Source organism: Lichenostomus cassidix, chromosome 3 (genome assembly GCF_008360975.1).
Source record: "Lichenostomus cassidix isolate B80296 chromosome 3, HeHo_3.0, whole genome shotgun sequence".
Taxonomy (NCBI): domain Eukaryota; kingdom Metazoa; phylum Chordata; class Aves; order Passeriformes; family Meliphagidae; genus Lichenostomus; species Lichenostomus cassidix.
Window position 1 is genome coordinate 29,197,774 of NC_139483.1, and position 15,065 is coordinate 29,212,838.

Here is a 15,065-nt window from a genome sequence, read left to right on the forward strand (position 1 = left end):
ATTCTGCAATTAAAAAAAAAAGAAAAAAAGAAAAAAAAGATTATGTTTATAACAATCCAGACATTTCAAGTCTACCTTTTCAAGAAGACCACAGCATCTCCAGACTGACTTTCCAGGTAAATAAATTGAACAGTCTTATCAAGTCCTCTTCCAGTTCTTAAAATGCCAGACATTTATATACATTTTTATGATAGGTTACAAATGTCAAGATGAAGATTGAGGCATTTTTTAAAAACAATTTTTCATACATGTGCATTTTGTGGAGTGAATGCATTTCTATATAATAAATGTTTTCAAATATAAATAATTTCAGTGCATATCTGATTACTGAGAAATAGAAATGGTTTTGAATACAAATGACTTCTTTAAATTTACTTTTTAAAATATATACGTACATCCAGCAACTGACCTTACAAAAAGACTTGTGTACACAGAAGTTGCTTTTCTACTCAGTGTCCTATTACAATAATACTCAAGATAACTATCAACAATTTCTTAGTAGTCCATATGAGGCCTAAGGTCAGCCAACCACTGTTGTAACAGTGTTATATGCTCTCAGACACTATTACCTGATTCAGGAAATAAAAAATCAACGGTGAGGCTGATGTGAAAAGCAACGCCTGAAAAGCAACACCTGGAAATACATTACTAGCTCCTTATTTTTGCCCATGTAATAGGTGACAAATTGGCTGCTGTTCTATGGCCTTAGGCGTGCAATCACCTGCTATAGAAAGTGTTAATCTCTTTCTTGAAGTAAAAATACCACCACAAACAAACAAAAAAAAAAATTCAGGACAGCCACCAAAAAAAAAGAGAAGTTAAAGCTAAATTAATTATATTTCTTTCTTTTTCTTCATGGTTCTATGACTGGCCTGGTCATATACAAAGTTAGCAGTGGCACTTTCCTGCTTGATTATTGCACTCAGGCGGAATAGGTTGAATGTTAATTTCCTTGCCTTTTAACTGGTTTGCATTTAGCTGATACTTTCCCCTAAAACACAAGATGAGAGAGGTGAGGTTCTCGCGGCTTTCTTCAAAAAATCCCCAAAGACTACACTGCACACTGGCAGTCTCGCTGGTTCTCCAAAATCTGTACTCAAGACACCTGGCGGTTCAGGTGAGATTCTCACACTTTTCAAAACCCGTATGAATTACTGCTCCCCACCTCTCCCGGCTGGAACAACAAACACGCATTTATGCCAAAAACTCCTTTCCTTCCCTCCAGGAAGCCCCAGACCTTCTCTACAGGATCTGTTCATTCAAGGAAAGTAGGTCTGGCTTCCAGCATGCCTCATTTAGGAGGGCTGAAGGAGGATAAGGGGAGGGAGGGAAGGAGAAGTGGAGAATTCCCAAGCACAGAGCATTGAGAACATAGCCTTTTGGCTCTCTTCTGAAAAGCGGAGGTGCCTTAGCCTGCCCTTCAGCTTCGGCAGAGAGATGTAGGCGAAGAGCCTCACCGACCTGACCGGAGCGGTGTTTCCTCACAGGGCGGAGAGCGGGGCGAGAACCCTCGGCAGCGCAGCTCCTGCCGGCGCTCCCCTCAAAAAGCGGAGCGGGCTGTGCAGCGCCCGCCGCGGGCACACTGCTCCCGGTGCGGCGGAGGGCCCGGGGCAGGCCGGTGTGCGGCTGCCGGGGGCACGGCCGGTGTGAGGCTGCCCGGCCGCTACCGGGAACCCGCAACGACTGCGGGGCGAGCTGGGGCTGCGGCTCCAACCCCCGCCCGGCAGCCGCGGGCGCTGTGCTGCCAGCTCCTGCCCGCTGTGCCGCGCGTCGGGAGGCTCGAGCCCCGCCGGCCGAAACGAGCCCGGAATGCGAGCCGCCGTTCCACCGTAACGAGCTCGTGTGCCTGGGAACCGCTTGCCCGGGGGTTGGCGCGTTAAATCTGCCTATGGAAGTTACTGGAGTAACGCAGGCTTGAACTGCGCTGCGGAAGTGTTTTTCTCTCGATTATAAAATGTGTGGAGTTTTTTGTTCTTTTTCCTCCACAGAGTATTCAATCCTAGTTTTCATTCTGAGTTTTTGAGAGAAATATTATCCTTCACTCTTAGGCCTGAAATGATATTTTTTTATACTAAAGTACAGTGCATAACTCTGAAGGGTGAAGAGATGACTCAGAGGGGAGTCTCATCAATGTGTATAAATCTAAAGGGTTCCCAGAGGATGGAGCCAGGCTCTTCTCTGTAGTGCTGAGGAATAGGACAAGGGATAAAAGGCAGAAACTGATGCACAGGAAGTTCCACCTGAATATGAGGAGGTTCCTAGTGCGAGGGTGACCGAGCCCTGGAACACCTTGCCCAGAGAGGTTGTGGAGTGTCCCTCACTGGAGATATTCAAGAACTACCTGGACATAATCCATGTGCTCTGGGATAACAGGGAGGATGGAACAGATCCACTGTGGTCTCTTCAAATCTGCCCAGTTCTTTGATTCTGTGACAAATGCTGCTTGAAATCTTTTCCCAGTGCCTGGAGGCAAAAGCAGAAATCAGCCTCTGTCAACACTAAACCGAGGCTGCTATGGGTATGATAACAGGCAAGGCTAGGATCTCCAAACAGCCTGATACTGCCAGGACTTACCAAAGCAGCACCATTCCAGTGGAGCTGGGTTATCAGCTATATCTGCTCTGGCACTGGCATGGTACCCTTGGCCTGCCAGTGGCAACTGGAGGGACACATTGTCATGTCAGTGCAGGGGATCCTCACTCTCAAGCCATGCTTCAGCTTCGTATTGCCACAGTCAGGGAGGCTCCTTCCCTTTGGTCCTTATGCTGTCCTGAACGCGGGCTTGTTACCTGTGCAGTATCAATTCACACACTGAGTCAAGGTATTTCTATTTTTTATTCTAGTTTGCTCAAAGTAGGAAGCTGGGTGGTAACCCACAAAATGCTGGCTCCCGATCATCAAAACTTTACACTATTTATACATTTCAACAGAGGCATCAGCATTCATTGGTTACAAATTACATAAGTTTGCTATTAATTAGTATTTAAGGCCGTATTTGCTAGTTATAGCTCTCGCTTCTTATGCTAACTAGTCCACAGGCTTAGTTCTTCCATGCAGTTGAGTCTGGGATCCGTTTGGAGTACGTGGGCATTGAGTCAGTGCTCGTGATTGCCCATTGCCGGAATTACCTCTTTCCCAGTTACTGCTCAGTTTGTCTGACTTCACTCCTGGTGGCTCTCGTCCGGATAGCCCATTCGTCTTGGGCTTGCCTTCTCTTTTCCTTAAAACAGAAGATTAGCCAACCATACGACGTTCGCAATGCAGTTGCTTAGTCACAGCTATCCAAAACTGAAAAGTTTGATTCAGATCTTGAGGGGCTCCCTACAACTTACGCTACGAACTGGCACAACCCGATCTGACCCGACACCGCGACAGCGCTCCGCGGCCACCCGGCTGGGGCGGAGCAGAGCGCAGCACCGCCTTCCCGCCTCCTCCTCCTCCCCTTCCTCCTCCTCTCCGCACTCCTCTCCCGACATGGCGGCCCCCGCGGAGCTCAGCGGGCTCACGGATGAGGCAGCCTACGGCGCCTGCTCGGAGCCGGATGCCAGCACGAAGGTTCGCTGGGTGGGAGTGACGGGAGCGCCCCGGGCCGTGGCTCCTGCTCGGCGGCAGCGCCGGTGCCCGCCCTCCCGGTGCCCTCAGCGCTTCTCTGCGGGCGGACGTGCGGTGCAGGGGCGCCGGCATGGGGCCGGGCCGGGTCCCAGCGGGGCAGCGAAGGGTGGCCGGGCACGGAGCTGCCCTGACGGCCTGTCCGTCGGGTAGCCTGGCGGGTTTCGGGTGGTGGCGAGGGGCGGGCGAGCCGGGCCGGTCCCGGTGAGCCCCTGAGCCCCCAGAGGCGCACTCGGCCGGGCCCGCGCCTCTCCTGCCGCTGGGCGAGCGCTGCGGGCGCTTCGGCCGCTCCCTGCCAGGGGAGCCCAAAATGTGCACCAAAACACCCCAAACGTTTTTACTTTTTAATAGGAGAACCTTGTAATTACATTTTTTGGGGTTTTTTTTTCCCGTTACTTCTATCCTACCACTCACTTTTTATCCACTTAGTCGTTCCCAAGCCTCTGGTATGTAGTTACCGTGTGGCTTCAAGAGAATATTCTTACAGAGTTGCAGGCAGGTTTTGCTGCCAAGATATAATCAAGCTGGACCGAAGTTCAGTACCCGTGCCATGAAATAATAAAAGTAATGAGTTCAGGAGCCTAGGAGGCTCAATGTTGAATATTCACGTGTGTGTTGTGCTTGTGTGTGAGGTTCATGTATGCTACAGCCCCGTAAAAGAATAACAGCTATAAGGGTGCCTCTTTTTTAATGCCTCTAATAATACATATTGATTGATACTACTAATGGTGTTGTTTTAAACATGTTACAAAGTTAGTTAGTTAATTATTTATTTAACACAAATCTGTATGTGTAGAATCAGGACAAAAGGTTTTATTTACACTTAATTTAGTTCTCCTTGTTACTTCTGAACCTGCTGGTTTTAGATGGATTACTACGTGGCATCTTTATTAATACCCATAATTCAGTTCTGGTTGATGTATAAAGAATAAACTTTTTTTCCTCCACAGGATTTCATATTTCAGCAGACAATGTTAAGAGTAAAGGATCCTAAGAAGTCATTGGATTTTTATACAAGGGTACTTGGAATGACGTGAGTAGAATTTGTATCCCACAATCAGTTTTGGTTTTTCTACTGTTCTTCTGAAAATATTTTTTTAAAATGTAATTCTACTAATTGGTCTAACTAGATAAACAATGCTGGCCCATCAGCTGATGCTTAGTTGGATGGTCTGGCAGTAATGCCTCACTTGCAAATGAACTAATGTTGGCCTTGACTAGAAATTTCTTTTTTTTTCTTAAATAGGTCATTAATTATCAGTGTTCAATTTGCTTACTTCCTCCTCACTGAACCTGCAGCTAACTGGTAACTTTAATGACTGTGCTTATAATGAGGAGTCATTGTTAAAAACCTTGAAATTAAGTTTTCTACTAATTCTCAGAGGTGGCTTATCACTACCTCCACTCATATGAGAACAAGGCAATAAAGGGTGAAGACAAGGTCCAAACTCAGTCTTTTGGAGAAGGCTTTTGGGAGGCAGATGCCCTGCAGTAGCCTGATACATTTATGCTGAGGCTTTTTGTGTATTCTTCACATTTGAGTTATTTCAAAACAAAATCCTATATTTTTAAGCATCTTGAAATGAGTCCAGACTAAAGTAAAATAAATTCCTTCCACTGCAGTGATAATGTGTAAAAATAAAAATTAAATACCTAGCAAAAAAGAAATTAATTTTCCATGCCTACTTGTTCCAGTTCCTGCATAAAAACATAGGCCTCATATATTTTTAATTGATTAAATTGTCACGTCTGAAAGCTATCATTATAGATAGCTATTGAAACTGTAAATGTATTTTATATAAAGGTATGTTTGCTATGTTCTTAAACTTTGTCTGGTGTCAGTGAGCTCTCCAGAATGAGTAAGATTCAAAGTAGATCTTTTTTATTCCCTGGTGAAATTTTAAAAGTGTTTAAAGATTTTGCTGTGAAAATACAATCAAGTAAGAGTGACAACAACCTCAGGATGCAACCATTTGTACTGACTTTTCAGTTGCTGGTAGTTACGTTTTTTTAAACATCTGATTCTTTCAGATTTTGTAGGTTTGTAATGTGTTCTGGAGTGTTTTTATTTGATAGTTTAAAATGTAGCTATTTTAAAGTGTGGATTACAGAAAAGCAAAAATTCATAGAAATAATTCTTCCGTAGGGGAAGCATCTTGGTTTATTTGCAAGCTACCTGACTACCCTTTTAAGTTACTATTTCAAAATAATTTTTGCCATTTAGACTGCTTCAAAAATTTGACTTTCCTACTATGAAGTTCTCACTCTATTTCCTGGGGTATGAAAATAAAAACGATATCCCGAAAGATAAAGCTGAGAGAACACCTTGGACCTTCTCTAGAAAAGCTACACTTGAACTGACACAGTAAGTATTTGTATAATGAGAGATGATATTTAGCTAAAATGATTGAACAGTATTGGATAAGTGTAAATCCCACTAGATTGAATAAAAAATTTAATCATTACTGTGGATACATCTTCACTGTCATATAGCCTTACAATATGTCTGAAATTGGATACTTGGAAAGCTTAATCCTCCTCCTTTCAGCGCTCTTTTGAACTGCTAGGTGAACATAAATATGAAATAATACTTGTTATGTTTTGTATATGTGCTATCCAGGTAAGTAATCTAGGGAAACCCAATGTGACCCAATTAGACCTTTCTTTGGATCCCCAAAGCATCCTAATAATAGGTAACTATTGCTTTTGCAATCTAATCTAAAGGTGTATTAAGTCAAAACATATGCTTCTATTTAGTTAATGTTACTAATAATTTTACTTGCGCAGAAAAAATCTATCAAATGCTGTCTTACTTAACTCCAGGACCTGCTACCCTCACCTTTTGTTCCCCAGTGATGGGTAGACAAACTGACTTGTGCGGTAAAACCTTCTCCCTAATCTCGAGGAGACAGGAGCACTTGTCTTATTCAAATGTAGACCCTAAATACTGGTGAAAGTCTTGGGCTAATCCAGTCATGTTCACATTCTATCTCTAGAACCTGTGACTTGCGAAAACCTCTGTAGGTTATTAATTGCAGCTAACAGCTGAAATTCTCTGGTTTCTTTGGAGAAACAACTTCTTCTCCCAAGGAAACTGAACATTTAGGATTTGTTTATTTTAATGCTTTTCTTTAATATGTAATAATTACTTCTTACAGCAACTGGGGCACTGAAAATGATGACAGTCAGTCTTATCACAATGGCAATTCAGATCCCCGAGGATTTGGTAGGTCTTTAGTCTAGTATTTATAGTTTTCAAGTTCTGAAATAAAATGTACTAGCTCTTGAAAAGAAGGGAATTTGCCTCTCATCCTTTATATCTCTTCTTTCGACACGTATACTGTGAAAGATGATGAAAATAAATGAACCAATGAGTTTCAGAGTAATGAACCATACTTAATTTCCTTATAAAAGAGTCTAATCCTTTGGCAAGCAAACACATTCTAATTGTAACTGCTGAATGAAGAACACCAGTTGTGCTTGTGTATTAGATTATCATGGTGTTTAAACTGATTAACACTTGGATTTCCAATGTATAATCTACTAGTTACCCATTTTAAGGTAGAAGTACAATTCCATTTGTCTGTAGCACTGAGGATAATATTTGAGTGGCTTGATCTGATACTTTTGAGTGCTTGAAAGGTCACTGCTTGTGAAATAAGTTTCACACTCAGTCCAGCTGCTTGACATTTAAAGCTCCTGAATTGATTTGTAAACTCAGGCCTTGCATAGCACTGGTGTCAATCTCTGCAAATACAACATTAATGATAAACTCCATGTGCTGTTAAACTGAGCAAATACAACAAAATTCTGTTATGGAGCTGTGCTTCAAGGAAGAAAATACAGATAAAACACATTGAAAATTTTACTTTTTCCTACTCTAAATAAAGTTCTTTTCTAAACAACCTAAGATACTTCAACTTTAACATTCTTACTGAAAAGCCACTATAAAAAGACAACTCTTAAAAGGAGAACAATGTTAGCACGAAAAATGTTCTTCTTTATGGAAGTTTTTCTTAAATATAATCATATCTTTTGTGAACTACAGCATGAAATACTAAGCAAATTTTTTTCTCAGAACACCCAGCAATACTTGAAATGTACTTCACTCTTTTTAACTTCTTGAACAGGACACATTGGAATTGCTGTTCCTGATGTCTATAAAGCTTGTAAAAGGTTTGAAGAACTAGGAGTGAAATTTGTGAAGAAACCAGATGATGGTAAGTCTTGATCAGAAATGCCAGTAATTTAATATATTCTATCTAGTAGATCTTCCTGGAAAGCTGAGTGGTGTGTTTCTAGTAGTTGCTACTGCTTAGAGGTTTCTGGAACCAGTTACCTCTGCACCCCCTTACACAGTGGGCAAAACTGGCAATAGATCCATCCCAGTAACAGTAATACATCAGCCTGCTGTGTGCCTTCTGTATGCAGCCTGACCTTCAGTAAAATTCACATGCTCTGTTGATGTCATAGTTTACATGTCATGTATACTGCTGCCTGGAATTATTACAGAATTTACTGTAATATGGATCAGATTCACATGGCACATCTGCTTGATTCTTGTCATGTGAAAATGAGTCAGAACATATTAAAACTGAGTAATTCTTTACTTTTCTAGCTATTTTTATGTAAATCCACCTAACACCTACTATACAACCTACTAGTTATTATATTTTTAACTGTTCTGTCAGCTTTGGTAGGAATAGCCTCATTAGTCTGTATCATAATTGACTTGCATAACTTTTACCAAAAAATGCCTAATGTATAGAGAGTACCTAAACAAAGGATGTCTATGTCAAAATATCCCAAAAGTGCAGGAGTAGTGAGAAGTCTTGCATTTTTCAACTGGATTCTTTCATTATAAGACCTCATGAGATTTTTAGGACTGATGCATTTGAAAACAGATACGTAATACTAGTAATTGAAAAGAGATTTAAGTGATTTTCATCCTACTCACTGTGTTCGCAGTTGAAGCAAAATAAATATAGCTGAAAGCTTAACTTGAACACATTTCAGAATAGGTCGTGGTATTTCTAGCATTGTAGAGTTTCTGAGCCTTTTTTAATTTGTCCATTTGTTAAACCCTGAGAGACTTGAGAGCTGCTGACTTAGAGCTATGCAGTAATAGGAATGAAAGTACATAGAAGATCAAGCTTAGACTATAAATGGAGGAAATCACAGGAAAGAACTCCTGAAGCAGACCAGGGGTGGGGTTAGAGCAAAAGCTCTTCATTAAAATTCAGAAACAAAATTCATGCAGCAAATGCCAAACAGGAGGAAGAAGTTTTGGACTTCATATTGTTTGCAGAGCAGGCTGGGAGATCCAGCATGGGGTTTGTTTTCCTACCTTACTGATCAAACATCTATTCTCTCAGTTCTTTTTGTTACTAGAATATATTAAGAGCTAGGCTGGTTCTGTTACAGTAAATAGCTTAATAGAGCAAGTATAACTACAAGTGTGTGGTTAACACTTTCAAGATAACATTTTAAGTTGTACTATCCTGATCTACTGTTGAAAACAACTTCTGTGGACCCTGCTTTAATGAAAAATACTTTTTTCAACAGTAAAATTTAAAACAGTCCTGTCCTGCATTTCTCTGCTTTATGAAGATGCGAAAGTGTACTGTAAACCACATCAGGGGGTTAAAAATGTTATGGTAGAATTTCAGTGTGGAGTTAGGAATGATGGGAGATGAGCAGAGCAGAGGAGCACAGGATTTTATAGCCACAAAGCCAGTCCAAGAAAATATGTCAAAACATCCCCAGAACACAGAAATATTTTTCTGAATTTTGGGGATGAACACTTACAGGGGCATATGCAAAAAACTTCAGTCAACAAAAGATGGAATTCCAAAGTGACTTTTAAGTACAGCGTTGTTGAGAGTATGATACAGTTTTGCACTCAAAGATCTAATGCTGATTATAAACTAATCTGGATGTTTTTAGAATTATCTGTCTAAATTTGAACTAACTCTCATGCAAAAGGAAAAAGGAAAAATATTTTTCAAAGTAGTCATGGTTGACATTAAGAACCAGTCATGTAGTCTTAACTTTATCCTTTTTTTTCATAATAGGTAAAATGAAAGGACTTGCGTTTGTTCAGGATCCTGATGGCTACTGGATTGAAATTTTGAATCCTAACCACATGGTGACACTCACTTAGTTCTAGTGAAGTATATTGTGTAAGAGATGCCCACTGTCAGTCTCCTGGAGAAAATCTATAACAGCGTTTGTGAAATTCTCGCTTGATAGAGAGGAATCAGTAATGTTCAAAGTCTCCTTCAAAACTATCCCCTGGGACCTCACTTGGATTCCTTTTTTCTTGTCCTGTGATGCCACTGCAGTTTGTTTCCTGTTAGGAATACTCAATCATTTTCAGGAAGAGCGCTTAAACAGATTCTCCTCTTGAACATTCATTCTGTTAATATTTCAGTAAACACTGTCAGAAGATATGTGATCAGAAACTCACTGCATCTCACACTGATTAGATTGAAACTAACAACAACAACATGTTACTACCGATGAGCTTCAACGACGAGGAAAAAAGAAACTTCAGAATATTTTTTATGAAGTCAAAAAATCCTGAAGACTTCATGTCCTTATCTTGTATACTAGAAAATAAAACGTCAGACTAACTTTACCTGGAGTAGTAGCATGCTTATGAAAGTCATAATCTTACCTACATTATTCCAGGCAAAACTCTTTTAAGGAGCAGCCTTAATCAGTCTTGCAACAAGAAATTTTGCAGAGGCAATAAATCTGTACAGCAGAAAGAGTTCAGTCTTTCAGCTCAGCCCCTGACTGCTCATTGACACCCAAGAGAACAGGTCTCATAGTTGTTAACTCACAGTGACCCTGGTCTCTTTCAACACTAGGAAGAACTTGTTTATCATTTTTGTTTCAATAGACGCTTGGGGCTATATTTCACTTAAATGCTCTGTATATTCTGCCTTAGGAATTTTTTGATTTTACACAATTTTTCATGTTATCAACAGTGTAAATGATGAGAAGTTTTGAAATCCTGTTTTTCTTCCAACAAGGAAAGAAAAACCCTCTTCCTTGTCTGGCTCTGGTGTAAGTAGCACTTAACTTCTACTTCTTCAGTTATGTGACTATCAAATAATGTATAGTGTAACAAAAGGCTAACGAATAGTGTAATGGCATTGCAGTTCACTTCCCAATAAAGCATTGCTGAAAATGACAAAAAATTTCAAAGCACTTCGACCTGCTGCTTTGCTCATTGTTGAATTCTAGATGACTGAAAGGCCCTTTGTTTTGCTTTGAGGATTCCTTTTTGAGAAATCTGGTGCTAAAAGAACATTAATTGGGAGTAACATAGTGAAGAAGATAACTATGGGACTTAATTAGATATTTTAGTAAAGGAACTCTCAAAAGTTTTACAAGCGTGTCACCTTGGTGGTTCATATTTTATCAACACACAGTTGATCTTTTTTCACTACACTTCAAAATATAGGTGTGACTAGAAAAGCTATTGACCCAATTGTATGGAATCCAGTAATTAAAACCAAGATAGTTCATGAATCAGATGAGTAAGTCAAAGGGTGTTGTCACATTCCACTATGGGAAACTGCAAGGGACTCTTTTGAATGAATATCTCAGATGAAATTAATTGGCAAATGAGGTCAATATTTTATCTGAGAACAGTTTATTAATGAGAGAAACTGCATGTCCCCACCAGAGGAGAATAGAAAAGGCAGGAGCAAAGGAAAAATCAAGGAATGAAGTAAAATTAAAAGAAAGGAAATATAATGAAATTGGAAAAAAAAAAAAAATTCTGAAATTAGGTAAAATGGAATGAAATTAAGTGCAGTTATATGAACTGAAACAATGAAAAGGTAATAGTGAAAACCTCAACATTTCATTAAATAAAATGAAATGTTGAAGTTTTCACTTATTGTTTCATTAACTTTCATTTCATGTCACTGCACTATATAGTTCCATTCCATTTAGTTGTTCTCACTTCATTTCAGATTTTTTTTTCATTTCACTATATTTTCTTTCCTGTCTTTTCACTTAATTCCTTGATTTCTCATTTCCTTTTGTGAAAATTCTTCATTTCCTGAAATGTAATGTCAAAATTTGAATTATGTTAGTTTCATAACGTTTCAGTTCATATCACTGCACTTCATTCTGTTCAATTTAGTTAACTTCATTTCAGAATTTTTTTTCACACTAACCTTTAAACAAGCTTGGGGCTGGGGCTGAGGTGATCATTCCCATGCATGTTCCTGATCTGAAAGTTGTGGAGGCAGCGAGGCATTCTTTTGAATGGAAATCTCTGATGAAATTAAGTGCAAAGAAGGCCAATATTATGTCTATTTCAGCAGTCAGGCTGTCTGGGTTCTGTAACAAACCTGCGGCTTGAAGTTGGTGGAGACATTAAGCCCCATTTGAAAGATGTTAACACCCATATCCTCACCCATGGAATTGTTTATAAACACATTACCACACATCTTTCATACAGTCCAGTGGTTAACTACATGAGTAGGAACAGGCTATGCTAAAGCTTTTCTGCTTAGTAATCAAATAAAACTTACTCTCTAAGCATGTTTGCTAATCTTGGAGTTTTTTAATGTGCTTGACAAAGTGTAGACATGACAGATTATGAGATAATAAAGAGGAAACTAGTAAAAAACACTGGCGTCTACAAACTAGTTACGGCAAGATCTTGAACTGGGCAAGGTATGGGTTTGGTTTTTTTGAAAAAAAGTTATTGCTGCTTGTCATACTGAGAACGAATTAAAACCAGTATTCTTGGGGTCAAATGCAAGAATAAACTACTAAAGAAAAACACTTAATGATACATCTTTTACCCTACAACAATACTAAAATATTTGAGATGTAGAAAAACTTTTGAAATTATTTCATGTTCTCAGTGATTACAGACCACTACTTTTACTTTTTCCAAGGAAGACTTCTTTCCTGCTAAATAAAGCATGGAATTGAACAGCGTGTAGCGCTTTGCCTCTCGGAGGGCTCGAATGTAGCTGCATGCAGGGCGGCAGGAGTCAATCTCGTGGTTCCGCAGCGGCAGCGCACACTCCCGTTGGGCCGGGAGAGGCTCTCCTGAGGGAGGGCAGCAGGACGCGCACCCAAGGGCACGGGGCACGCGCGCTGGTACCGGGCAAACAGCGACCTTGAATGCAGACACGGAGCAGCGGCCGGGGCGGCGGGGAAGGTGAAACACCAGTCGCTGTCTCACATCCCTGTTGCCCCCGGCAGCGCCGCTGTGCCCCAGCCCGCGCTGCCCGGCCGGACACGACCCGAGCGGCGGCGGCAGTGCTCCGGCAGCGCTCCCCCGGCCCGGCAGGCCCCGCTCCCGCCGCCGCCGCTCACACGTCACACGCAGCCGCTCTGCCCGTCACGTCAGCGCGCCGCCGGGTGACGCGTGACGGCGGCGGGGCGGGGGGAGGAGGCCTCGGCGGCGGCGGGGCCGGTGAGTCCCGGGGGGACGCGGGCGGGAGCGGCCCCAGGCCCACAGGGGTCCCGAGCCGCCCGGCCCGAGCTGCTGCCGGCCGCGGCTCCCACCGGGCGCGGGCAGGGCCAGCCTGGGCGGGCCGGGGAGCGCCGCCGTCCGGGGTAGGCGCCGGGTGCGTCTGGCGGTGAAACGATTTCACCTGAAGCGCCTTGCCGGGGAGGCGAGCGAGGGGGCGGCCGGGCGGCGGCGGTCGCTTTGCCCGGCGCCTCCCGAGCTGGGCCGGGGTGGCTCAGGTTATCCCGGGCGCGACCTTGGGCGCCCTGCCGGCTCTGGCCGCGCCTGCCTCACCTGCCGCCCCTCGCCTGCCCCGGCTGGCTGCTCCAGGCCCTGCTGTGCCTGTCTGGTTTAGTGTTATTTATTAAAAATTGTGAGTTCAGTATTTTGACGTGCTCTCGGTACTCAGCGTTTTCCCTGGTGCTTTGGTGTCGTAGTAGTTTAACCACTCTGCAAGTTGCGCACTACTGTGATTCATTGAAATTACTCTTAACTTGGAAGACGTATTATCAGACTTTAAAGAAACCAAAGAAGTTGATGTTAACTTGTTAGCAATCTGCCGGTGATCTCACTGGACTAGCAATGCTCTCTGCTCGTGTTTTTAAAGTGCAGTACACAGACCTTCTTAAAGCTTCGTGCTGGAATCCCTTAATTTTTTATGTGTTTTAGAAATTAATTTGAGCCTACTCACAATGCAGGTGTATTTGGTGTGTCTTCTGTTACAAATCTGTAAAACTGGTGCTTGAAGTGTTCTGTTGGGATGTTTTCTTGTATTGAACAAAAAAAAAGGCCCCAAGAATTTTCATAAATGGCTTTTGGATATATTTTTATAACACAGGCCAACTTGATAACATACATTACTTATAGAGAAGATATTTGCATATTACATTTTGTTCCACAACAACCAGGAGAGTGTCAAATGCCTGGTTTTGATTTGCAGGATTAGGTTGTGGTTACTTTCTAGTTCATGAGACTACATAAAGATATAGTTTCTATCTCCTCCTCCTTTGTTCTTTTAAACATATCCTATAAAGAAGATTAGAGTGACTCTTATGAGAGAATTCATAGATCAAAGTATCATCTGTGTTAGCAAATTACCTGCAGTTTATTTTTCCTCCTGGCAGGTTTGATGGGAAGGTTAACAATAATTTATACTTGGTGAGAGAGATTCATTATGTTGGTTATGTATTTAAGCAAGTAAAGCCTCTGTATTTCCTCATCCTACAGTTTTGTTTTGTTTTCCTGTTTATAAAAAAGACTTGCACAAGAGAAAGATCTGCAACTGCCTTAAGTTTTGTAAAAAAATGCAACCACCAAAACCCGAACAGAACCCCCAAAACCTTTAGCTAGGCAAGAACACGTAGAGAATTTTGGCTGTATAGGGGATAAACATGTATGATACAGTTTATATAGAACTGGTTTAATTAGGACACCCATGTGGGAAAATGGCGTTTTCAGGGATGTTAATACTGTAACAGGAATGTCAGGAAGAAATTGTTGTGGCTTAGAAATGAACAAATGAATGGCAATATGTTACGGTCTTCTGTGATTGTTAAAAATATGAATGGTCAAAATTAAACTGTGATGGCTCAAAAAGGAAATTCTATTGCTGTATTCTAATGTTGTTAGAAGTTTCCCCATAAAATTGAAGGGTTTTTTTTAAGAATTTATTTCCACAAAAAGTTGAATTGAGAAATGCACATCTCTCTCAATTTGTCTTAAGGCTTTGTGCTCATGGTTTCTGATGGTATTTCATGCATTGTTCCAGGAAATGGTACAGTTGTTTCCGTGCAGCTGGATGTTGCTGTTTTCTATGAGCTTGCTGTTCAATCTGCCTGTTGTTCAGAATGGCGAAGAACCCTAATTTCCAGGAAGCTGGGAATCTGCCTACAGGCTATGTTCACTGTAGGTCTTCAGACAGCTTCAGTGGTGAGTGGACCTATGTGTTTTCTTGATATTTTAA

The 15,065-nt window shown here is 41.5% G+C and overlaps 2 protein-coding genes and 2 long non-coding RNA genes across 5 annotated transcripts in view; 2 read left to right on the forward strand and 2 right to left on the reverse strand.

Moving 5' to 3' along the window:
* Positions 1-2,816: 2,816 nt before the first annotated feature.
* Positions 2,817-3,476, reverse strand: LOC146439358 (uncharacterized). Its single transcript, XR_014850769.1, has 2 exons — positions 3,333-3,476; positions 2,817-3,220 (listed from the first exon to the last, which is right to left on the reverse strand). It is a non-coding gene; the product is annotated as an uncharacterized LOC146439358 (long non-coding RNA).
* Positions 3,431-10,817, forward strand: GLO1 (glyoxalase I). Its single transcript, XM_085055087.1, has 6 exons — positions 3,431-3,555; positions 4,560-4,642; positions 5,834-5,974; positions 6,768-6,835; positions 7,740-7,829; positions 9,684-10,817. Exons 1-6 carry the CDS (start codon positions 3,475-3,477, stop codon positions 9,770-9,772), a joined length of 552 nt encoding a protein of 183 aa, XP_084911213.1. The 5' UTR covers positions 3,431-3,474; the 3' UTR covers positions 9,773-10,817.
* An 805-nt stretch (positions 10,818-11,622) lies between these two features.
* LOC146439360 (uncharacterized) lies at positions 11,623-12,953 on the reverse strand. The gene is made up of 2 exons (XR_014850770.1): positions 11,808-12,953; positions 11,623-11,689 (listed from the first exon to the last, which is right to left on the reverse strand). It is a non-coding gene; the product is annotated as an uncharacterized LOC146439360 (long non-coding RNA).
* BTBD9 (BTB domain containing 9) overlaps positions 12,911-15,065 on the forward strand; it is a 108,547-nt gene continuing 106,392 nt past the window's right edge. For both annotated transcript variants that reach the window (XM_085055085.1, XM_085055086.1), the window contains exons 1-2: positions 12,911-13,066; positions 14,871-15,031. In XM_085055085.1, the coding sequence (XP_084911211.1) occupies positions 14,950-15,031 (82 nt within the window). In that variant the 5' untranslated portion in view covers positions 12,911-13,066; positions 14,871-14,949. The remainder of the gene's footprint in view (positions 13,067-14,870; positions 15,032-15,065) is intronic.

Bases quoted from the DNA above. Each gene is read 5' to 3' on its own strand.
- GLO1 (XM_085055087.1), top strand. From the start codon at position 3,475: ATGGCGGCCCCCGCGGAGCTCAGCGGGCTCACGGATGAGGCAGCCTAC. The intron at 4,643-5,833 runs GTGAGTAGAATT...TTTGCCATTTAG, and splicing joins ACAAGGGTACTTGGAATGAC to ACTGCTTCAAAAATTTGACT. The intron at 6,836-7,739 runs GTAGGTCTTTAG...CTTCTTGAACAG, and splicing joins TTCAGATCCCCGAGGATTTG to GACACATTGGAATTGCTGTT.